The 24,468-nt window shown below is 44.5% G+C and overlaps 1 protein-coding gene across 1 annotated transcript in view; it reads left to right on the forward strand.

Annotated features, from left to right (window-relative positions):
• Nucleotides 1–24,468, forward strand: part of LOC138579581 (uncharacterized) — a 250,662-nt gene that overhangs the window by 175,298 nt on the left and 50,896 nt on the right. The window contains exon 6 of the mRNA XM_069649853.1: nucleotides 5,074–5,157. Within this exon, the coding sequence (XP_069505954.1) occupies nucleotides 5,074–5,157 (84 nt within the window). The remainder of the gene's footprint in view (nucleotides 1–5,073; nucleotides 5,158–24,468) is intronic.

A 24,468-nucleotide genomic window follows, 5' to 3' on the forward strand; every position in this document is an offset into this window, starting at 1 on the left:
GAGCATGGAAAAAAGTGTTACATACCTTGGTTGCACTTTATTTATTTATATATATATATTTATTTATAACACGCCATAAACTCACAAGCATCGGAGCACCAAAATGAAGACGAGAAGACAAAGACAGACATGGCAGGTCACAAGACAACATAACTCATATAGACAGTGTCATGAGATAATTTGACTGGTTCTAGGGAACAAAACCTCAAAAGGTGGGTCTTGAGTTTTTTTTAAAAAACTGGTGTATTTCAGTTCCAGCCTGATCTGTAAGGGAAGGCAGCTTTGATATGAAAAGTGTTGCCCAGTCCATTTGCTTTCTTGACGATTGCTATCTCTATTTGGCCTTTTGAAACTGATCTAAGTGCGCATCCTGGCACATAGGTGTCCACTTTCTTTTTTAGGTACACTGGGGCTTTCCTGTGAAAGCATCTATGTGTCAGAGTCAAGGCCTTCAAATAGATTCTATCCTCCAAGGCTAACCAGTGCAAGTTCCTTCTATCTTCACTGATGTGTTCCTTTATTGTTTGCCTTTTTGTGATCCTAACCACACTATTCTGAATTATTTGGCACTTGGCGATGTGCGCTTTGTTTGCCCCTAACTTGAGTGCATTACCATAGTCCATCTGGACAATATGGTTCCTCTTGTAATTGTAGAACAGTTTTCCTCGCTTTGGTAGGGACGGATTCTCCTGAGGAGTCTGAGTGTTTTTACTTTGTTGACCACCTTTATTTGGGAGTCATTAATGAGAAAGGATTCATATTGGCAATTAAGTTTGGCCCTAGCTTGGTTTGTACCGAAGACCATTAACTTTGTCTTTTTTTGCATTTAAGCACAGCCAATTGTTGTTCATCCAATTCTCAATTGATTTATATAGTGCCTCCAACTTTGCGCTAATTCACACTCAGTTCAACCACCAGCTGGGTGTCGTCAGAGTAGTTTGTGAAAAAAGTTCAGATTTTGTCCAGGACCACACATAGGAACCTGATGTAAAGGTTGAAGAGAAGCAGTGATAGGCTTGCCCCTTGTGATACTTCACAACTAATTATCTCTTCAAAGGAGACATGGTCACCTCAGTAGACCTTTTACTTCCTATCTGATAGAAATTATGTTAGCCAACTAATTGCTTCTGTGGGGCAATTAGCAACCTTCTCAAATGCAATCTTGAGCTGATTGTGATCCAAAATATCAAACGGTGCACTGAGATTGAGCAGTATAAGTAGCCCAGTGCGCCCCTTTTCCACTATGCTTAGCATATGGGACTGTATGTCCAACAATGCTGTTTCAGTTCTGTGTGCTGCACAAAATCCGGAATGCTAGCCATGTAAGATCTTGTTAGCTTCTACATATGTTTGTAGTTGTGAGGTGGCGATCTTGTCTAACACCTTAAGAAGGAAATGACAATTTGTAATCAGTCTTACATTTCCTGGATCTGTTTGATCTAGCTGCGTTTTTTTTTCTTCCAACGGTGTAATAGTAACCGTTTTGATGCTTTCCATCACGAAAAGATGCATTCACCACCTTGGTGAGGAGAGGAGCAAAGATGTTTGCGTTTTCCAAAATTAGTTTAGGGGGGGTAATGTTTTTGGCGCTTGTGGTGGGTTTCTTCGAGTTTAGGGTTTTTAGCATTTCTTCTGAGTTGATTTTTTTTACAGTGGAAAGGTTCCTGATGGCTTGAGATCGCAACTCCTAGTGTGGGATCTTTTGACCCGATGACTATTTTCGGGCCTTCCTTAGCAATTTCCTGGCTCTTTTGACTTTTTCATTTGTGACTTACCTATTTGTCCTGAAGTTACTTTATACTTGTAATTTGTGAGGTTGAGTTAAGTTAAGGTCCAGCAATGTTGATTATATTTTGATTATATTTTCGATCACGTTTACTGTTGGTATTATGTTTAACCTTACGGTTGGCATTTCCAATGTCTGTAGATTTTAACTTTTTATTGATACCAACGCGAACTTTTTTAAAGAATAATGGACTTCTCCATTGTTTTCCTCGTTTGTTTAAGGCAGTTTTATTTAATATCTATTGAGGATATGTTGACTGACAGATTTGAGTTGAGTCCAATCCTTTTAATGGCACGTGCATATTTGTGTTGTTTATTTGCATTTTGTGTTTCGTGTTGGTACAGAATATGTTTTGCATGATCTGCATCTACGTGGTTTGCAAACATACCTGGGGTTTTGGTAGTACATTGACAAGGTACTGTTGCAAATAAATAGTGTAGTTGATGGTTCCTATTTTGATTATGTTTTATTTGGGATTGGAAGAGAAAGTGAACTGTTCTAGAAGTCTATCTGTGTAAATACGGATGTTATGTAGATGCATGAGTCAGGGACGCAATTTTCCCCAGGGATAATAAAAGTGGCATCACACAGCCCTTGACGTCTGATGACATCACAGTAAGTGGCATTCGATAAAGTTATCATTTTTATTTCATTTTTCCAGCCTTACAAATAGAACAACGTTTAACCATCTAAGCCAGTATGTCCATTTAACAAAACTCAACATGTTGGCTTTACCATTGATAAACAGTAAAACATGTCATGCCACAGTCAGAAAGAAGAGTCAGACTGACTACATCGATGTAGGCACTCTAGCCCAATAATAATACTTTATCTTGTTTTCTTTACCCTAAAAAAATGAATAAATGATGTCACAGTAAGTAATCATATACAAACTGACTGCAACAGTGTAGTCTAGTACCCCACATAATAACATGTATTTGTTTGATTTACATTGATGGCAAGAAAACAGATGTTATGCTACAGTAATGAACCAATGTAGGTCAGTCTAACCACGTAATAATACGTGTCATTTTTGCTTTAACCTGGATGTTCAATAAAAAATGCCAGGCCACAGAAAAAAGAATGCATCCATTATGGCTGGATCAATGTAGGTAATTTTCAAGCAACATAAGGACTTTTTTCATATTCTCCTTGCCCTTGACACCCATCAAAAATGCCACATTAAGAAAGTAGATTCAGGCTGGTTGCACAAATGTGTGCCAGTCTATCCACATAATAATAACACTATGATTGTTTTATCTTTGATGCCCAATAAAATAAATGCCATGCAACAGTAAAAGATGCATGCCCAGACTGGCTGCACATATGTAGCCTGTCTAGCCATGTACTAATAGTTTTCATGTTTGTTTTAACTTTAATGCCCAGCAAAGAATCCCATGAAACATGACGCAAGGTGGGCCCCAAAAATCAAAGAGCGGCTCAGCAGCCCTTCACACCCTCACACACACACATTTATAGAGCACACAGGCACTCATTCACATACAACATACATGCTTTAATTTGCCTGCATATTCATAGAACATTCAGAAAAACCCTTGCATGCACCCATGCATAAAATAAATACACAGACATATACACATGTACATGGGGCCTCATTACGACCCTGGCGGAAAGGGGTTTGCGGCAGCGTTAGCTGCGCCAACCCCTTTCCGCCAATTACGAGTTCCCTTTCCGCCATGGCGGTTTTTACACCTGCTCTTAGCAGGTGTAAAAAACCATGGCGGTAAGGGAACTTGGTGTTAATTACGCCACCGTAATTTACGGTGGCGTAATTAATGCCTTCCCCACTCCCATTATGCCCTATGGGGCAAAAATGGGAATGGGGAAGGGTAAATGGGGATTGGGGATTTACCGCCCCGCCAAGGTCGGAATGGGGCGGTAAATCCCCTTACCGCCATGGCGTAAACGTAGTTTGCGCCATGGCGGTAAAGTCACGGCCCTGGCGGTAACTTACCGCCAGGGTCGTGATGAGGCCCATGGACACATTCATACCCGCACGCTCATCCAACCACCTTTTATGCACAAATACATACAAGCATAGACATTAGTAGCTAGTTGAATTACCTGCTTGCCCCTCTACTCATTTGAGCATGGCAAGCGGATTGACAAATGAGGGCTCCTCTACTGTTTGTCAGTGTGGCGCTGCAGACTGCTTATGCTGCTAGAACAAGAATGTGAGGCGGTGGGGCCAGACATCACATGCCCTGCTGGCCTCAAAATATTCATGCTATGCATCATTCGCTATTCTTTGCAAAATAAATACAAAACATGTAGCAGGGGCACGCCCTTAACAGAAGCAGGCATCAAAGTCATCCATGCAAACAAAAGCACCCACATCAACTGTGCTGCCTGCCTGGCAATGCCGCCTTTGTTAAAAGATAAAGAATATTTAGACGAATATTCTAAGCATACATTAGAATGTTATTCTAAACACACATCTCTCATGTAAATCACTGCAGACACCGACCACAAACAAAGAAACCACTACTGTCGATAGAGGAAGACCATACGTGACATGTCACATTACTCGTGACCTGTCCTATTCGAGCTACCAATCATGTGTTGAGGCCCTACCCTGGAGTAGGGTAGGTTCCAGACATCTTGTGTACATCATAGAGACAGACTGAGTAGGGGTTTCGGGACCAAGCCACAAAAGGACTGTACCAAACGCAGTGGAATATCCTGGAGCCACATTTCCACATTTAGGGTGTCCCTGCAGTTTTCCCTTGCATCCCAATAGTCTTCATTTTGTTGTTCGTCCCAATGGACATGTAAAAACATTTGTTTTTCTTTGTATATTAAAACCAATAAGGCTTATCTTTTTTATTCAGTTGCCAGTGTGTTGATCCCGGTGGCCACCCTGAGAACTTAAAAATGAAGTTGTCTCTGTTGTGGGTTAAAAAAATAAAAAGCACTTCCATTTACTAAATCACAATGCCTGAACATGCCAACTGCTATCATAAGGCCTTTTAACAATATTCTCTGCTACTCTTCTTGGAGCGTGGGGAGTGATATATTGTCCCCATGGCCCCACTCTTTCAAACATGTTAAGTACATTTTTTAAGTTGTCTTTTTGATTCCGTGCACACAGCTTTGACACTCAGGGTGCATTCAAAACTATTCTTCATAATTGCTTTCAGCAAAAACAATCACTGTAACCAATGAAGTCTTCAATAGCAGCAATAAAAGAAGAAACCCAAAAGTGTAAAATTATGACTCGACTGCACTAACTTTCATGGGGTTTTTCTTTTTCTATTCTGATTCAGACTGGTGGTTCTGCTGACGTGCTGGATCCTGATAAATGCGAAGAGCTACTCGACACTTTGTTGATTGGAGTCCTCCGTTTGTTGGTACAAGCCCATGTTTTATTTTGCATTTCATATAAACTTCTTAAAATTCACAATTTAATTCAATCTATTACTAGATATTAGCAGACTATAATATGTATTCTAATGAGCTGTACATGTATTTGGTGATCAGAAGTAACCTTAACTTTTGTGAGTATGCCTGGTTGTTTATTTTTATTTTGTTATCTTCTTTTGTATTGCACAGACTCTTCTCATAAACATCAAAGCACAGTGCAAGTATAATATTAATGTGCAGAAAAATTACAAATTAGAAAAGAAACACACGTAGCATAGTGGTTTAGCAATAATTAATGGGTAAATATATAAGTTGGAAGTTCTTTCCCCAAAAAGGAGGGCATCAAGCGCACCCTTGACAAACTGGCCTTCCGCCCGCTCCAAAGGCATTACAGACTATGGGCCTCATTACACGGTAGGCGGTAAGGGTTTACCGGTACCGGTACCGGTAAATCCTTACCGCCTTACTACGAGGTCCCTTTGCGGGTTGGGGAATTTAACGCCTGCTTTTTGCAGGTGTTAAAAAACCAACCCGCAAAGGGACCAGTGGAGCTAATTACGGTACCACAATTTGCGCTACCGTAATTAACGCCTTCCCCATTCCCATAGAGCCCTATGGGGCAAAAATGGGAATGGGGAAGGGCAATGGTGGAAGGGGGAATTACCGCCTGCCAACCTTGGAATGGGGCGGTAATTCCCCTTTCCTCCAAGGCGGTACCGGTAAATTACCGGCATGAACCATGGTGCTAATAGCGCCATGGTTTACCGCCTACCGTGTAATGAGGCCCTGTGTCCTCTCAAAGAAGAGATCCTACATCCAAGTTCACGTCTCGGGTGGCCTCTAACAACTCGGCCACACTTTTCAAATTCTCCAAGGAGCTGGCCAATCCTGTCGCAATCTCTACCTCTACTGTTCTGTAAAGAAGGCATGGTATCAAACAGTGAAGACAGACACAAGTGCTCACAGTTCAAGGGTGTTTATTGAAATTTAAATGAGTTGGTTTAACACCTATCTAAACCTAAAGCTAAGGGTGGGAGCAATCTACGAACATCAAATAGTAAGTCTCTGTCAAATAAAAAGGGTCTATACTAATAAACCTATTGACAATCCTTAAATCTAAATACAAAAGGATGTGGGACAATGGTGTATGCAAAAAGAAAAGTGTTCAAGAAATAATATGTCAGAACGGTTGAGCAGTTGGCTTCCCTTCCCCATGCTTTCCGAACTGGACAAGATGGCATGTTCGAGCTTCACACACACACTCTGGCTTCTCAGCCACAAGGATACAATTCAAAGCACAGACATCAGGGTATTAAAACAACCTCAATAACAGTCCCTTACTGCAGAGGGTCTGTCGGAAAACAAACAAAATCTGAAAGTTCCATTCCTATCAGGATTTTCATATGGACACATTCTCATTTTCAATGTTCATCATGGGTCTCCCTCTTCAGGCTGAGACCCCCTTTTGTTACAATATTCACACTTGGTCTCCTCGTTCGGGCTTGGACCATGGATCTCCCCCATTTGGGCTTGGATACTCTTGATATGGATCTCCCTTGTTCAGGCTCAGATCCCCTTGATATGACTCTCCCCCATTTGGGCTCAGATCCCCTTGATATAAAAATTATCAAAATCAAAGACTTTAGAATGTGCGATGGGTTTTGCGTAAAAAACAGTCGTAGGACCACTTTGAACACCTTCACTCAATTATTCTCATCAATTGGGAACTCTCTTTCAATGGTATCATATCTTCTTTCTTAAGTGCATACATTCATCAGCAGTTTAGATGTACTCACGTCTTTCATCACACGCATTTACAATGTTTGTTCCAGCACTCGTTATGTAATGCAACCTTGACTTCAACAAAGACTGGTCTTGCATCAGTCTCCCCAACTCACTGGCTTGCTCTTTCTGGTACTTCTTTTTACTTGGAGCCAAGGACAATACAACAGTGGCTGTTGCTGCTCCTCCCTGCCTTGGTCAGTTACACAGGAGGGCCTTCGCTATCTCCGACACACAATGCAGGATTCTTTATTTTGGTTTCCTGGCCTTATGCTTTCTGCCTCAGAGGTTTCTTGAAAGTAAAGCCGTCTGGCTGAAAAGGTTATGGGTAATTCACTTCTTACGAAACCTTGGGTTGCCGTCTTTCTCCCTTCATTCAGCTGCTGACTTGAAACTGCTGTACCTTTGTGTGCTTTGCCTTGCCCAGAGTGTGCTTTTGTGCTCCGCCCTTTATCCATGAGCGGAAGTATAATGAAAGTCAGGTGCTAATGATTGTCAGTAATTGCCTGATGTTACCTCACCACAGTAGCGGCACATGTCAGATACACTGCTCGGGTGTGAGTCTGTTTACTCCCAGAGTGGGCTGTCCATATGAAAGTGCTGGAGAAGGGAAAGGGGATAAGGATCCCACATATCCTACCTGGTAGGAAGGGGTAAAAGTGTTGCAAGGGGAGGGATACAGCGTCTCACTATCGGGTGTCCCGCTCCCTCTACCTGAAGACCCCTCAACCAGGTAATACTCATGCACTGGTCCACCCCCAGGGTCTGGATCCAAAGGCGATGGCTGTGCCCTGGCCACCTGAGAGAGAGATCTGCATGGACTAGCGGGTGAAACACCATATGGTTTCTCACAGTTCCCTCCCAGGCTCTTTGTACAGTTCTGGCTTCTCATTTCACCGCAAAAAATCAGGACAACCTGTCCACTCCTCTTCCTCTGTCTCTACCACTCTATACCACGTCAGGCTCCTCTTCAGCTGTTTATCCTACTTCTTTCTCTTCATTTCCCATGTTTACCCCTGACGAGGCTGATCTATGAAAGTCTCATCAAAGCAGGTGCTCCCCTGTTCTTCCAGAACCATCAAGGCCCACATTGACACCTTTGCTCCAGCCCTAGCCAAATTCTGCAATGACTCTTTTGCCACTGCCACTGGAACCTTCCCCTCCCCCCTTAAGCATTCCCTTCTGCAGCCCCTTCTAAAGAAGCCCTCTGCTGACCCTTGCTCTCCGCCAAACTATCACCCGATCTCCATCACTCCTTTCCTGGGCAAACTCCTGGAAAAGCTGGCCATCGCCCTGCTTAATCCACACACTGAATTTGTTGCTTGTCTCCACGAGCACCAGTCTGGCTTCAGAGAAACGAGAGGCACATACACTGCTCTCTTGAACACCTGTGAAGACTTGCTCTCTAATATTGACTCTAACTTTCCTTCTGTCCTCATTCTCCTTGATCTATCCTCTGCTTTATCACATTCTATGCCATCCTACTCAATCGCCTCCGTGACAACCTGGGTATTTCTGGTCAGGCTCTGACCTGGATGAGCTCCTTTCTCACTGATGGACCCTCCAAGGGTCCAATCCTCTCTTCAATCTCTCTTTCTACTGGTGGTGTTCCCAAGGGGTCTAACCACTCTCCCTGGCTTTTCAACCACTAGCTGGCACCTCTTTCCCACTGCATCTCAACCTTTTGCTGTAACTTTCAGTGTTATGCTGAGGACAGCTAGCTCTCCTTCAGGCTCCCCTCAACCTCTGCTCCTTCTCTCATACCAGACTGCCTGTCTGCAATTCCAGAATGGTGTGACTCCAATGATTTCTGCCTTAATGCCAGTAAGACTGAGATCCTCCTCATTGGGACACCTGCTCCCTCCTTTCCTCTCTCACTCGGCCTCCGCCGTGGGCCTTCTACCTGTTCCTCCTGTGAGGCTAAGAACCTTGGGGTCATCTTCGAATCCGCCCTCTCCTTCTCTCATCACATTTCTGATGTCTCTAAGAAGTCACACTACCAGCTGCACCTCCTCAGAGGTATTCTTCCAATTTTCACTTTCCACCTGAAGCTCACTGTCTCCAGAGCCCTGGTCCTCTCTAGGTTGGACTATGCAACAGCCTCTTTCTATATCTACTGCCTCTACTCTTCGCCCTTTACAACTTATCCAGAACATGACTACAAGACTTGTCCTATGCCTCAAGACCATGGATTGTATCGCTCCAGCTCTGAAATCTCTCTACTGGATCCCTGTGGCTGCAAGGATCAAGTCCAAGACCCTTTACATCATCCATAAGGCTTTCTGGGGATGTCGACTGCACTACCTCTAATTTTCTCTTCCTAAGCATATTCCTTCTCGAGCCCTCTGCTCATCCACCTCCAACTCTCTGAGGGTGAGGCTCATTTGCAGGCAGAGAGTGGGGGTAGATCTCTTTCCTCAGCTGGGCCTCCCTCTGGAACTGCCTCCCTGCCTACCTAAAACTTGAGCAGGACCACCTCCAGTTCTGGAAGCAACTCAAGACCTTCCGCTTTCTCTCTCCCTCTCCCTTGCTGATTCCCTGACTGCTATGCAGACTGGTCACCTGGCCACCCACTGAACTTTGGGTTGCATGTCCAGTTGTCCTGCACTTACGGGCCTCTATCTGCAACCCTACAGTCCCCTGATTCTCTGCACTTATTAGCCACTTACCGGCAGCACTTATCAGCTACCTGCACTTCCATCCCACCCCAGGCAATTCTCACGCACCCCTGTATTTGCTAAATCTGACTGACACAAGGGCTAGCAAGATTGTTGTTATGTCCTTCGTCTGTCCTTCCTTCCTTGTCTTGTCGCGCCTCGAAACAATTGTGTACAGGTGTGTTATAAATAACTTACCATATCATATCATATATCATATCATATCAAAATGGATATAGGGTGGTCTCAAGTGAAAGCTATCCGGTCAAACATACCAGAAACATGGGATGGAAACTGAAAACGGTTGCTTTGGACTATGAGACTTGGAGATTATAGGAATCACTAGGAACAGAAGGTCTTTATGCCTGGTAGTTCTGGAGCCTTTGGCAATCTGCAGTTTGTTTGTTAAATAGGTTTTTTTTGTAGAATAATTGCTTTCCATGCAAAAGACCCCAATCAAAATGATTAAGCTCTTACAAGAAAGAAAAAACAACCAAACAATGTAAAAAAAGGGGAAATCTGATTGCATCTCTTTTTCACTGAAACATGTCTGGCAGTGACATAAATTGTGGATCATAAAGGATGTAGTGCATTAATCCATAAGCTCAATTAATACGTGATATAACCAACTATTGAGTCACTGTTCTGCAAACATCTCGGGGAATCGTTATTTCTTCTTTAGTAAAGCAAGTTGAAAATGAGCAATATGGTGAACAGAATAACATCTGCCTTAGAAGAGAACATTTTCAGATTAGTAGTGGTCATCCCATCCTCAATTTCAGGTATGGCAGTTTTTAATTGGATAACATCATCAACTGATGACACCCAAGAAAAAGGTTGAGGGTTGACGTCATGTTGATGAATGTCCATCTTGTGCTTAAGAGAGGGTTTTCCAGAGGTCCACCAGAGGTTTTATGGAAAGGTTAGCCAAGAGGGTTGAAAGAACAGAACCCTGGCGGATTCCCCATGGGATGGATAAAAGGGGGGTGGACTCAGATCTGAGTAGCCTGAGGTATGTTTAGAAAAAAAGAGTGAATCCAGTAAAAAATATGGCCTACGACTGCAATAAAGGCATTTGGATTAGAGCAAATGGTCTCATTGCTGATTATTTCAAAATGTCCACCTTAATCAAGGAATTTCCATTGTCTGTAATTCAAATAATTTCTGACATACATTGGAGTTTTGCTCCAAAGAATGTGGGTTGAATAATCCAAACATATAAGATCAATCGAGGAGAACAGGGTCATAATGAGCAAGCAGTTAATTGAGTCAAGTCAACAAGTTTATTCGGATAAAAAAAAAATCCATCAAACACAAAGCAAAAACAGCACACAAAAAGCAATTACAATCAATAGACCATATAGTAGAATTGTACAGCAAAGAATTACTTACGGAAAGAAAAAGGATAAATCAAAAGACCCCATCACCCTCTGGGTAACTCCCCTTGCCTGGGCCTGACTCCCAAAAAGTCTGTCCGGTCACGGCCCAGGGGAATGAGGTGTGCCCCAGACAGGGGGTAGGTCCTCCTGACTGGCCTCAAAGGGGATTCGGAGCCTAAATATCGGTGTTGACTGATTAGGATTCCGCTCCCTGGTGTCCCTCCCATACCCCCCATTGACCGAGGACCCTGCTCGCCAGTCTCCAGTCCCAAAAGGCCAGTTCCACTGTGTCCTCCGAACTCTTGCCCAAACTGGCCAATCTCCGACAACCCACCAATGTTTCCCTGGACACAAAGGAACATCCTCTCACGGATCGTAGCCAGTGTACACTTTTGTTTACAAGAGACTCCCTGGACTCCAGCATTTTCCTTTCCATTTTTGGGACCCTGTGAAGATACATTGGCCTTGAACAGGAGGCTGAGATGGACTGCATCTGTGGTGTGGACCGCAGGCGATCTTCCCCCCAAGATTGGGGCTTTTTAGACCTATTGGACTTGGGGCATAGTCCGCCACCCCACTGAGCTCACTATGCTTGGTGCCCTCTGCCCTGGGGTCTTTTCCAATAGCCGAATGTACGATCCCAGACAACAGGCTAGGGCAAGAGGACATTGGAGCTATAATCTCGGGACTCAGAGGGTCTTGGTTGTTAGGGTGTGCCAAAGAAGAGTCAGAGTGACCCTTACAAACAATCGGAATGGGAAAGGACTCCCCCACCCTTTGCTCCCTCCCCTGAATGGCTATTAGGGCTGTAAGCAAATTTCTAATAGCAGCCAACACCGCCAAGACTTGGTTGCACTTACACCCTCCGAATGATAGATCCACCTCGACTGGGGGGGGGTTAATAACCGGCCCTATAGCCGGGGAGGTTTCACATTTTGGTTGCTTGGACACCCTAAGTGGGGATAAGTGGAGAGAGGGGCTAGCCAATGGACACACTGTGAGCCCAGGGAGAGATTGCACACAAGGTCGTCATCAATAAATGGGCTGCCCCCTACAATTGGGCTGGCCAGAGCAGAGCTAGAAAGAGTCTTTCCCAGGCTGGCACCAATGTTAGAGCCCGAAGACGGTGTGGAAGTCGCGATGTAGCTTGCAGAAGTGGAGCTTACTAAGGGATAGCTTCTGACTAGTGCTCCGATTCCTGCATTGTCTCCCTCATTGGGCTCCGGCATCTCCGTTCCGGGACCAAGATTTCCGGGGACAGAAAACACCTTGGGGGGACTGAAGCTCAAGGTGGAGACAAGGGGAGAGAGCACAGCTGCAGTAGATGGATATGACAATGGGCCAGGATGTCTTCCTCCGTTGTGGCCTATGATAGCCTGGGTCTCCTGAAGCTTAGAGTTGCAACCCCCTCCTTCACAAGGATCTGCCAGACTGCCATAGTTGGAAGGTAATGGACCTTCTCTGATCCCTTGTCCGGCGACTATACTGTTCCCCTGTGGCAGCCGACAGTCCCATCTTTCTTCTCTAGTGGGGGTTGGGGGGAACATGAAAGGGGCTCACCCCCATGTGCTAGGACAGAGTTTTGCACATCCGGGATAGGGCTTTGACTGGCGCTCCCTTTTGATCCTGGATACGAAACCTCTTCACGACCAGGACTTTTCACTTGGGTTTGGGTCCACTCTCTTGGCGGGCGGGATAAACCTCTGACCAAAATGAAGGGAGGGGGAAAGACGAGATCACTGGTGACGGAGGGGGGGTTTCCTTGGTGGGCTTTCAGAGTTCTCAGGGACTTGAGAAGTGACATTGCAGGCTTAGCAAACACCAGTATTTCGCCCCTTTTGTCCAAACAAACAGCTCCTCATACAGTCCCTCGCCTGCACTTACTTAACCCTCTTCCCACAGGCCAAGCCAGGCCGGGCCGGGCCTCCCTCTTCACCTTGCGCCTCCTCAAGGTCACAGTCCAGTGCACCACAGCGGGTCCGCAAACACCCTCTGTGGGACGCAAACACCCGCGCACTTTCTCCCCCGTGGGCTTCCTGCCCTGCGGGGATAATGTGGTGTGGAAATAGGGAGGGGGCGTGGCCTCCCCTCCGAGTACGGTGGCCCTCCTGGGCTTTGGAAGAAAAAAAGAAAAAGGGGACGCCAACACGTGCGCCCTTTCTCCCCCGCGGGCTTCCTGCCCTGCAGGGATAATGTGGTGTGGAAGTAGGGAGGGGGCGTGGCCTCCCCTCCGAGTAAGGTGGCCCTCCTGGGCTTTGGAAGAAAAACAAAAAAAAACAGGACGCCAACACCTGTGCCCTTTCTCCCCCGCGGGCTTCCTGCCCTGCTGGGATAATGTGGTGTGGAAGTAGGGAGGGGGCGTGGATTCATTGAAGAAGGCTTTCTTTTCATCTTTTTAAGATTTTGCCAATAAGAGGCAGGTTGTTGATCATTTGACAGTTTCATCTAACTTCTCAGTCCAAAGACACTTTCTTCAGTAACCGGTTGATCAAGTGAGTCTTAAAGCAATATCAGCAAAAGTCCTTGAATTAGGGAAAGATTAACAACTATACATACAATTAATAGCGCATCATCAGAAAGTTAGTTTATCAATTTAGCTGTCATCAAATGATCATCACAGAACATGGGTTCCAGAGAAGCAATAATATAGCTTTATAGACCTCAGGCGGGGTCATTATGAATGGATAATTACCTGTCACCAAGTTATGGCCTGAGGCAAAGCAGACAGTCATAAAATGGGGAATGGTCATTAATCCAAGTGATAATGACCCCTTCTGAGCTCTACAAGGCTCTTAGCAGATAGTGGTAACAAAAATACATGTTTTGGACTTTTTATGGTGAAGAAGAAATGTTAATTTAATGGTGAGCAAAGTAAATAGACAGTACATTTTAAAAAAAGGTTTCATTTTGTAGTATATAAATAGTTAATCATTTAAATTGCAAACTTGACTATAATGGATTGGGTCTAACAGGCACACGCATTATGAATCATCTGAAAAGAAAACATTTCTCTACATAAAAGTGAACAGATTTTCTAATGTTTTATCTTTATCTTTGTTTTTTTAAAATAAAAAAGTCCTTCAAAAGATGAAGTGTCTTGTTGAAAAATGTCATGCCTGGAAATCACACTGTTGTTTTCCTGTTTGCCTTTGAGGACAGAATGTTCAGAATGCAGTTAACACCAGTAGTTATTGACTGCACTCTGAACATTCTGATTGGCTGAGAGGAGGTCAATAATGAACCAGGACTGTGACTCCCTTCTTGAAGAACTTAACACCAATTTCACAAAAAATATCAACATCTTTCCCCCAGTGAAACAATAATCCCTCAAGCCGAAACCTTTCTCACCCAAGAACTGAACTACAGCAACCAAACAAAAGATGATAACTGGAGGGTTTAGGATGAATCTTAACCTCTGGAATCACACTGGGCAACACTCCAGATCATTGTTTTCCACCTGCCAAGCCATTATAGAAAAGACCATATGCAAATCAGGCTAGGTCCCACCCGAAAATGGCCAGTCCAGCCCAAACTGCTAGATCAAATCCCTTCTGCATGAGTCCCCAAGAAATTGTTCTTCATCTACCTAGTCATCACGGAAATGGCAAAGACCATATACAAATCAGGCTTGGTCCCACCCCAAAAGGTGCAGTACAGCCTGAAATGCTAGGTCACATTCCGTCTTCACGAGACCACAAGCATCTCCAGACATGTTTCAGCCTCATTGGGCATTATGGACGAGTATTAGTTTGGGTCTCTAGACACAACAAACTGCATTGGTTCCCGTGGCAAGCCTGTATCATCTTCAAATCCTGTTCATTCATCATGAAGGTTTTTACCCTGAAGTGCTCAACCTACCGCACAAAGAATTTCAGCATCTCCAGAGGCCTGCAATCCACCAGAAGTAAGGAAATGTGCAGGCTTAAACTTTGCTCTTGCAGGAAAGAATGGACCAGAAGACAGGTCTTCTCTGTCCATGCCCCAAGACTCTGGAACCTTCTCCTCATCAACATCAGACTCGCCCATTATTTCTACAGCTCAGAAAACAGCTTGCGACCTTTCTCTTCCAAGAATAGCTACTCCATAACACCTAGGTACACACCTAGGTACACACATCCTCCACACCCCACCATACATGTGACTCAGTGACCTGCCCCTTAGTCTTTCCTCCACTGGTTGCTTGTAGATCTCTTGCTGCCAATTGCCCAGACTCCTCTGTTGTTAGCTCCCACGCCCTATGTCTCCGCTCTGCTTTCCTCACTGTGTTCTTCCCCCTATGATTGTAAAGTGCTCCATTGCTTCCCAATATTAGGTCTGTGCTCAATAAATACAACCATAATAATAATAATAATAATAATAATAATAATAATAATAATAATAATAATAAAAGAGAGTGTAGTCATTTATATGTTGCTGTTCAATGTTTGGAAATATTCACCCTTTACTGCGATATGAGGTTTCAGAACATTTGGAGCATTTTATGTTATTAACAATTTGGTTTTATGATATTGACAATCTGTTTTGATGTTATATATGTAAGATTCGCTCTCCTCTTTTACTTGATCAATTGCTGTGCCATGACACCAATATCTACAAGAAATGGTATACAGAATAAGGCTGGAGAATGGTTGATCTGAATGTCTATCAGTTCAGCTCACAGCAGACAGTTCCGTGCAGTTGGATGGGAGGTTCTTACGTAGCTCAATTTTCTGGAAGCAGTAAATTAAAGCCCATAAAACACTTTTAGTAGAGCGTCAGCATGCAAGGTAGCTTACAGAGGGGAGGACATTCTAGTAGAATCTAAGAAATTAGAGCCTCTCAAGTACCAGCATTTGCAGGAAATACTGTTCTATAAAACACTCACTGTTACTCGTTAGCAGGCAGAGCAGCTCACAGCAAGCAGTTCAGTTCCTTGAATTTTCTGCAAGCTGTAGTGGGCTCTCTTGGCTATTGGTTGTTGGACACTGGCAAAAGCAAAACAAAAGAGGTGATGGCTGGAAGGTTTTGAATAAATCTTAACCTTGCGCATTGCTCTGAGCAACCCTCCAGCCCATCATTCTTGGCCTGCCAAGCCATTATAGAACGGGGAAATAACATATGCAAATCAGGTTTTTTCCTACCCCCAAAGGGGAAGTCCAGCCCAAACTGCTAGTTCATATCCCTTCTACGTGAGACCACAAGCATTCCCAAACATGTTTCGGCCTCGTTGGGCCTCTTCAGTGAGGAGTAGCTTGGGTCTCTAGGCCCAGCAGGCACGGGACCCATGTCTGGGCATACCCGTCCCACTCAGGGTTACTAAAGCAAAACAAAGGAGGTGATGGATGGATGTTTTTTTGGACACTTGCAGACAGAGTTTTGGATTTAGAGCCTGGATTTGATGGGTTTCTTCCTGCCCACCTCTCAGTCCACTTGTCACTTTTCATCCCACCTTTCTTTATTCCCTGTGTGCACATTTAATTGTGTCTTTATTCTCAGTGGGGCATATGAAGAATGCAGATCCTGGGCCCTAACGTATAAACCACTCTTATATTTTAGAGCCTCCATAAGACTGCAGTTTGGAAACACCTGGTTTATGCAAGAGTTTTCCTATTAAAGGTCAGAAAGCTCTTAACTATTAAACCAGTTACTCTCTCTGCATTCAATGTCATTTTCAAACAGGCGTAACACCAATGGATATCTATAGAATCAGGCTTGCATTTGCACCTGCTAAATAGCATGCAGTTTGCATTGGAGTGCTTTAATAAACTCTGCCTACAAAGCTTAATTTGTAGAAATATAAATAGTTCTCCATGATTTAGATAATTATAATGGAAATAGGTGATGAGAATGAGTAACTATTATGCGAGGGATTAATATGATTTCAACCCATTCATACTTTATTTCTGGTATTTGAGAAATTTGATGCTCTGGTGCAAACAAAGTTCAATTTTTAGGTTTAAGGGTGTTCATTGGCAAATAATACACACAGGACACATTTGAGTAATAGTCCCAATTGGGTACAATGTCCTTTCATTGACGGATGTTATTTCAATGGGTTTTTTTTATGACAATTTTTTAATGAAAAAAACCTCATTGAAATATATCGGAGGGTTTGGGAAAGTGTATATAATTGGTGGTGGTCAGGAATAGTTAAATACAAATAGCGGATTGGTGGTTTCAGTGGGAACCCCACAAAAATAAAAAGAAATCTGTTAAATAATACTAGTAAACTAATCCATCGAAATAACGACTGTCGATGAAGTGACATAAATCCCCAAATAGGGGTAAAATAGTCAATATTAATAAGACCCACTGGAACAATTGAAATTAAAAGAGAACCACATCAGAAGGTGGAAAATAATGTCCTAATCTCAAAAGATGTACACAGTGGTAAGGTAATTGAGTCAGCATTGAAAGTAGGGAGGGGTTGTGTGTATTGCAATTGATGTGGAGATTTGTAATACATTTTGTCCTTTAAGAATGCCACATGATGTTAGGTTCTGTAATCTTGTTAACAATGTTTAGCGGTATATGTATAAAGGAACCTGGAGTAGAATTCAACATAAATGGTGCAAGATAAGATAAGGGTATTTCTGGCACATCCAAATTTGCAGCTTCTCTAGGTATGATTTAATAAAATGGCAGTGGTCAGGGGGATGTCATTAACATCAGCACCATGGGGCATGTCCTTAAATAGTAGGAAAGGTGACAAATAGGGCCATATCCGGTATTGCATAGTCTTTCACATGTACCCATAGCATAAATGTTGTTATGGATATTGAGATTTTGAAACTAATGATGGAAGTCTTTGAAACAGAACTTCCGGTGTTGAGTGTTTAGATCACAAAATGTAGGAAGTCTGATGTAAACATCTGTACACACTCAGATAACATTTTAATAGAAGATGTCCTAAAAGAAAGTGTATCTCTCTAACCACCAATTCTCTTTCTGCTGTGAAATCTGTAATTATTAATCTTAAAGCTTGTATTCCTTCACCAAGGAGACCTGGACTATTTCCACCAGCTACGGTAAGACAAGCAATAAAAACCACTTCAGCTTTAAATAGAAGAAGAACACAAAAACCATTTGATTTATGATTTAATTCTTATCAAAATATGTGATCTTTATGCCAAATTGCTTATAAAGGTATACATTTATTGAGAATTGTGAAGCAATGTTTCTCAATTATGCAAGAGGGCATCCTAGATGCCATACAAATGAACTCTCTTACTGATAAAATACCTTGACTGTAATCATATTATGATTACCTTGCCAAAGGTCTCTTAAACATTTAAGTTAGAACTCTCCTGCCAATTGATACAGTTATGCAACTTAGATCAACCTTATTTGTATGCAGAGCAAACACACTATGCCCTCCACTAAACTCCAAGGCCGCTGAATATGTTACCCAAATATTAAATGTCCCAGGAATTTAGCAAATTCGGAAAGAACAGCTACTCTGCCTAGAAATACCCAACAAACCTGGAGGGAGCAAGAAGCCGAAATATAATATAAGTTCTCAGTGACTTAAACAGAGGATGACCTAATAGAGCTTTGCAGCATAGATTGATGTACCACATCCTTTCTAATAACAAAGCCCTGCATGCATGTTATTGATCTTGTTGGCTATATATTGATATCTTGTGGTATTTTTGTAGTATAGTGGTATTTTGTTTGCTCTTGGTAATATATTGTGGTAAGCATATTGGGGTATTTTTTTAGTGGTGAGACTTACTTCAGAACACTGCCTAATACTAATTTTACCAAGGTCACTAACGGTAAGCAAGTACTGGACTTAGTACATTCTAAATAATAAACTCATGCCCTCCTGTGGTATCTCATCTACAATACCACCTTATTCTCTTGTGGCTTGCAACCCAGAATAGAGTTACCATGCAAATGAAACACAAAACAATCATTCAGTGCCTCTCAGAGTAAAACCATTAACAGTGACTAACTTTAACTTAATAATTTCTTTACTGCACGTTCTGCATCTATCTGCATGCCAACCCACCCAATAAAGCTGAGTGCAGAATACGTATACTAAGGCTAAGCAACTTTTCAAATTGTTATTCTTTATCAGAAGATAGAAAAATGCAGGTTACAAAGAATAACATGTGCATCCACATTGTAATTCAAACATAAGTGAAAAATTTCCTGCAAAAGAATTCAAACATTCTATTTACGATAATGCCCAGAGTTCTGCCCACATTGGCCTTCAACTTTGCAACAAAAATTGGCAGAGCACAGTTCTGACACTCTGAGTTTTATCGCAGGAAAACTTGAAAAAAATAAAATATGAGAACAGTTTTACATACATGTTTAAAATGACGTGGGGGCGTGGCTACAAGGGCCATGTAGGAGGATGTGATCTGGAGGAGCTCCCGAGATCCTGAAATGATCCGGGCGTAAAAGTGCGCAACGATGGGCCGACGACTGCTGAAAATACACATGTCGGTGTGTGAATGATTGGGCCACACTTAGTGAACTTTTGGAAGGTGTAGGAAGAACGGCGTCAGAGATCTGTGCGGAAAGGATAAGGAGCGCCGGAGACAAAAGACGACACAAAATGGCCGACCAATGTCCGGAACAAAGGAAGGAGCAGGCCGCACGGTGATCGAGCGAAAGAGGCATAATGGGCGCGCTGTTGTCATTTGTGCAGAACACAGATCCTCCGGGTCATGTCGAATAGAACGGTGAGGCTGAAGCCGAAACAGCCCACCCTGGACGACTTTGCTAAGACGTCCCCTGGTCAAGACAATACCAAGAGCTAGGATAAGCCGCCTGCAGGCAGCATGACGACAAAGGGCGCTAACCAAGAAATCCTAGCAGCGATTGCAGATCTAAAGACGGCCTGGGAATCTAAACTCGAATTAGCCGTCGCTGAACTGAAAACGGCACTGGACACTAAGGTCGGAGAGGTGCAGGAGGATGTTAATCTACTCCGACAGGACGTCAGAGCCTTGTCGGAGCGCACAGAGTCCCTTGAGAAGGAAGTTAGCCCGAATACCGCGGATTATGCCTCCCATAAGGCCGAATTGCATGCCCTGATACAGAGAGCGGGCAACTTGGAGAACAGAGCGGAGGAGGCGGAAGGATGTGCCCGATGATACAACATCCGCATTGTGGGCCTGCCAGAGGGATTGGAGAGCCACGATCCCACAGAGTTTATTGAGTCGATGCTACTGCAAGAGATACCCGGAGGAGCCCTATCTCAAGGATTTGCGGTGGAAAGGGCACATAGAGCTCTTACAAGGAGGCCGCCGCCAGGAAACCCGCCTAGGCCGGTGATAGCCAAAATTCTTAATTACAGGGACCGGGAGAGGATATTGGAACACTTCCGCAAGGGAAGAACGATTATACAAGGAGCGGCAAACATCACGGCCTACCCGGACTATACCCTGTCTGTGCAGCGTAGCCGCATGAACTTTGGGAAGGTAAAGAGGAGACTGAGAGAGGCGGGCCACAAATACATGTTACTGTATCCGGCAAAATTGAAAGTTATACATAAACACAAAACTTTGTTTTTTGAGACCCCGGAGGATGCCATGGGATGACTCGATGCGCAGGGATGTCCCCAGGAGTCAGAAGTTCGGACGGAGAGAGAGCACAGAAGAGATAAGTAATGCACGAGGAAGGTGCCACAAGATGGCGTGGCACGGACCCGTTGGACTTGAATATAGTAATTTGCACAGCCTTCATTAGAGAAGGTCAGACTATTGCACTAGATGTTATGAGCACTGTGATTATTATTGAAGTAATGGGAGCCTTACAGAGCAGATCTCTTTACCCCACAATAATCTTAGTTAAGTGGCCATTAGGGCGACTTCACCCTACTGAGCTCTGTGCATTGTTTGGTGCTTGCAGGGTTAGATGTGGGGGTGCCTGAGTTCCGAGTACGGAGCTGGGCAGCAGTTGGGGTGTGTTGTGTTGGGGAAGGGACGGGTGGAGGGAGGGGAGTGAAGTTGGGAATTTGTTGTGTACATAATTATGGATAGTTTGAGCTGGTACAAGAAGCTACAAGTAAAGATGGAGAGCTGTATCTGTATCACGTGGGCAAGGGGGATTCGCTACACGGAAGGCAAGAAGACACTCAGGAGCCATGGGGGACCTTAAGATCGTAACATGGAATGTCAGGGGACTCAACAGTTACTTAAAGAGAAACAAAGTCATGATGTACTTGAAAAGACAGAAGATTGATATTGCGTTTTTTTGCAGGAAACACATTTGACCCGGCAGAAACTAGAACTGGTGGGGAAGAAGTGGAGAGGTACTGTAGTAGGCTCTCCGTATTCTGCCTATGCTATTGGAGTGCTGGTCTGGGTGGCACCGCACGTTCCGCTCCAACTTACACAAGAAGTGGTGGACACGGAGGGGAGGTTGGTCATAGTAAAGGCTTTGGTGGAGAATAGAGAGATGTGCATTATAAATACGTATGCCCCCAACCAAAATACTGCGGCATATTTTAGAACCCTGTGTACTCATCTGGGCGCGTGTATGGGAGGAGCGGTTATCTGGGGAGGGGATTTCAACTTTGTGCTCAACCCAAAGGCAGACAGATCTGATGATAAGATTGATAGGCCCACCCCAGCAGCCAGGGTATTGCAGCCATTACTAGACGACTTCGGGTTGGCAGATGTTTGGAGGCTGAAACACCCTAATGAAACACAGTACTCACATTACTCAGCTCCGCAGCAACTGCACACGAGACTTGATTACTTTTTTGCCACGCCAGATGTGTTGATAGAGACCACCCAAATAGACTATAGAGCGAGGGTCCTGTCGGACCACTCGCCTCTGGTTCTGAGTTGGCAGTGCTGCCGCCCCTGGGCGCGGATACCGACATGGCGCCTCCGGGCGGAGGCACTCCGGGACCCGGTCTTCAGGGAAGATATCAGGGATGCGATCACACAGTACTTTGAGGTAAACACAGGCAGCGTGGTCTCAGCGTGCATGCTCTGGGAAGCCTTTAAGGTGGTATTGCGGGGTGCTGCTATTGCTAAATCAAAAGGCCTACAGGGTGGGGTCCTAACGGAGCTAGAGGAAGCGGAAGAGAAACTGGAACGGGAAAGCAACAGGGCGGGAGGGGATGCGGAACTTGTACTCGAACTACAGCAGAGGTGTGCAGAGCTTTGGGAAAGGCTCTGCAACCTTAACTATAAGAAATATGTTGAGAGGCAACATGCAGGTGGGGATAAAACTGGCCGCTTGTTGGCGTGGTTATATAAGAGCGAAACCCCCAGGCCCCCGATTAGGACAATAACTAGAGAAGACGGGAGGTGGTTGACACCCAAGAGGGAGTCAACGAGGCATTCTTAGACTATTATAGGACATTATATGAGGACAGAAGAGGGGACAATCGAGAGGAGATTAGAGAAACTCTAAAAGACATGGAATTACCTAAGATTAGTGCTGAGGAAAGGGAGGAGCTGGACGCACCGATTACCTTAGAGGAATTGGAGGAGGTGGTGAAGCAGCTACCCACCTGTAAAACCCCGGGTGCGGACGGATTCCCTGGCGAGTTTTATAAAACTTATAGAGAGGAAGTACTCCCCCCTATGCTAGAGATGCTCAATGAGTCTTTTGAGATGGGCCGGCTGCCGGAGTCGCTTAGAGAAGCGTTAATTGTGCCGCTTCCTAAGCCCAACAAGCCAGGGCATAGCTGTGGCTCCTATAGGCCTTTGTCAATGTTGAACCAGGATAGCAAGATATTGATGGCGGACCTGGCCAATAGGCTGCGTAGAGTTATTAGCAAACTGATACACCCGGACCAGACAGGTTATATCCCCAGCAGAAATATAACCCACAACCATAGGCGACTCCACCGGGTGATTGAAGAAGGAAACAGGAGCGAGGGGGAAATGGCGGTGGTGTCCCTAGATGTGTCAAAGCTTTTGACTCAGTGAGGTGGCCATGGTTGCTGGAGGCCCTGAAAGAATACGGGATGGGGCCGGGCTATGTTAGGTGGGCAAAATTACTATACAGTGAACCACTGGCCAGGGTGCGCACAGGATCAGTGATATCTGAGAGATGGCAACTCAGTAGGGGCACCAGACAAGGGTGCCCCTGGTCCCCGATGTTATACATTCTAGCCCTGGAGCCCCTGGCAGTGTACCTGAGACAACAATATGACATGGTTGGTGTTGAGGTAGGGGGGAGAGAAACATCTAATATCCTTGTATGCTGACGATTTACTACTATACTTGAAATATCCGGAGGAAAATCTTCAATATATTCTAGAGGTTATGGAAAGGTATGCAGAACTGTCTGGCATAGCGGTGAACCCCCAAAAATCGAGCATGTTCTCATTGGGAAGCTACAGAGGAGCCCCTCTGGAATGGTTGCCGGTGTTGTCCGTACCATGGGCGGCTGATTCCTTCCGCTACCTCGGAATAGATGTGTACCATACGGTGGTGGAGGAGCACTTGCATAATACTGGGGAGGCTGTGGAACAAATCCTAACAAGTATGAAATGTTGGGAGAAGTTGCCGCTGGCGATGATGGGACGGGGGGCGATGCTCAAAATGGTGGTCCTGCCCAGGCTGTTAGATTTCTTCAGTAATATACCATACTTGATACCCAAAAAGTTTTTTGTCAAACTGAATAACATGTGCAGAGACCTCCTATGGCATGGCACTCGCAATAGAGTGGCGCTATGGAAGCTGCAGAACTTCCATGATAGAGGAGGCATTAAGCTGCCAAAGTTTGAGGCCTATTATGTAGCTGGTCAGTTTCAATATGTAACCAAATGGCTTTCTGATGAGGTAACTCCTAAATTTAGGCTTTTGGACAGGACTGCACTCCGTTTTACTTAAAGGAGATTATCTGGGTGCCTAGACTTGAAATGAAAGAACGCCCGGGTATGATGTTGTTTGGGTGGAAGATGTGGCGCAGAGTATGCTGACTGATGGAGAACCCGTACCCGTGTTCCCCACAGGCGCCGCTAGTCACCTTGGCTGGGGGAGAGAGCCAACTCAGAATGATAATCAGGACCTATTGGGAATCGGTTGGGCTGGTCACATTGGGAGATGTATGGCAAGAGGGGATCTTTAAGGATTTTGAAGAACTGGGAGAAGAGGCAGGCTTGCACAGAGGCCAATATGTCACGTATCTTAGGCTAGTGCAGATTATTCGTAAAACCTGGCCAGATACTGTACTGGCGGAGGAGCCAGACGTCATAATGGGAACAATATATGACATATCAAAAGGAGGGCATGAGATCTCTAGATTGTATGAGATGGTGATGACCCGGTTGGGGAAGGATTTGACTCATTTGAGGCTGGACTGGGAAGCGGAGGTGGGGGCACAGATGACTGATGGAATGTGGGAGCGTGCTATAGGATACCACAAGAAGGTGTCCAGAAACGCCAGATTGCAGCAGATACAGTTATACATAACGCACAGAGCCTATATGACCCCGAAGAGAATATCTAAGTTTGTAAACGCAGGAAGACAAGCATGCCCAAAATGCGATGAAGAAGATGCTGATATGACACACATT

The sequence above is a fragment of the Ambystoma mexicanum genome, chromosome 3p (genome assembly GCF_040938575.1).
Source record: "Ambystoma mexicanum isolate Mex_15411 chromosome 3p, UKY_AmexF1_1, whole genome shotgun sequence".
NCBI lineage: Eukaryota > Metazoa > Chordata > Amphibia > Caudata > Ambystomatidae > Ambystoma > Ambystoma mexicanum.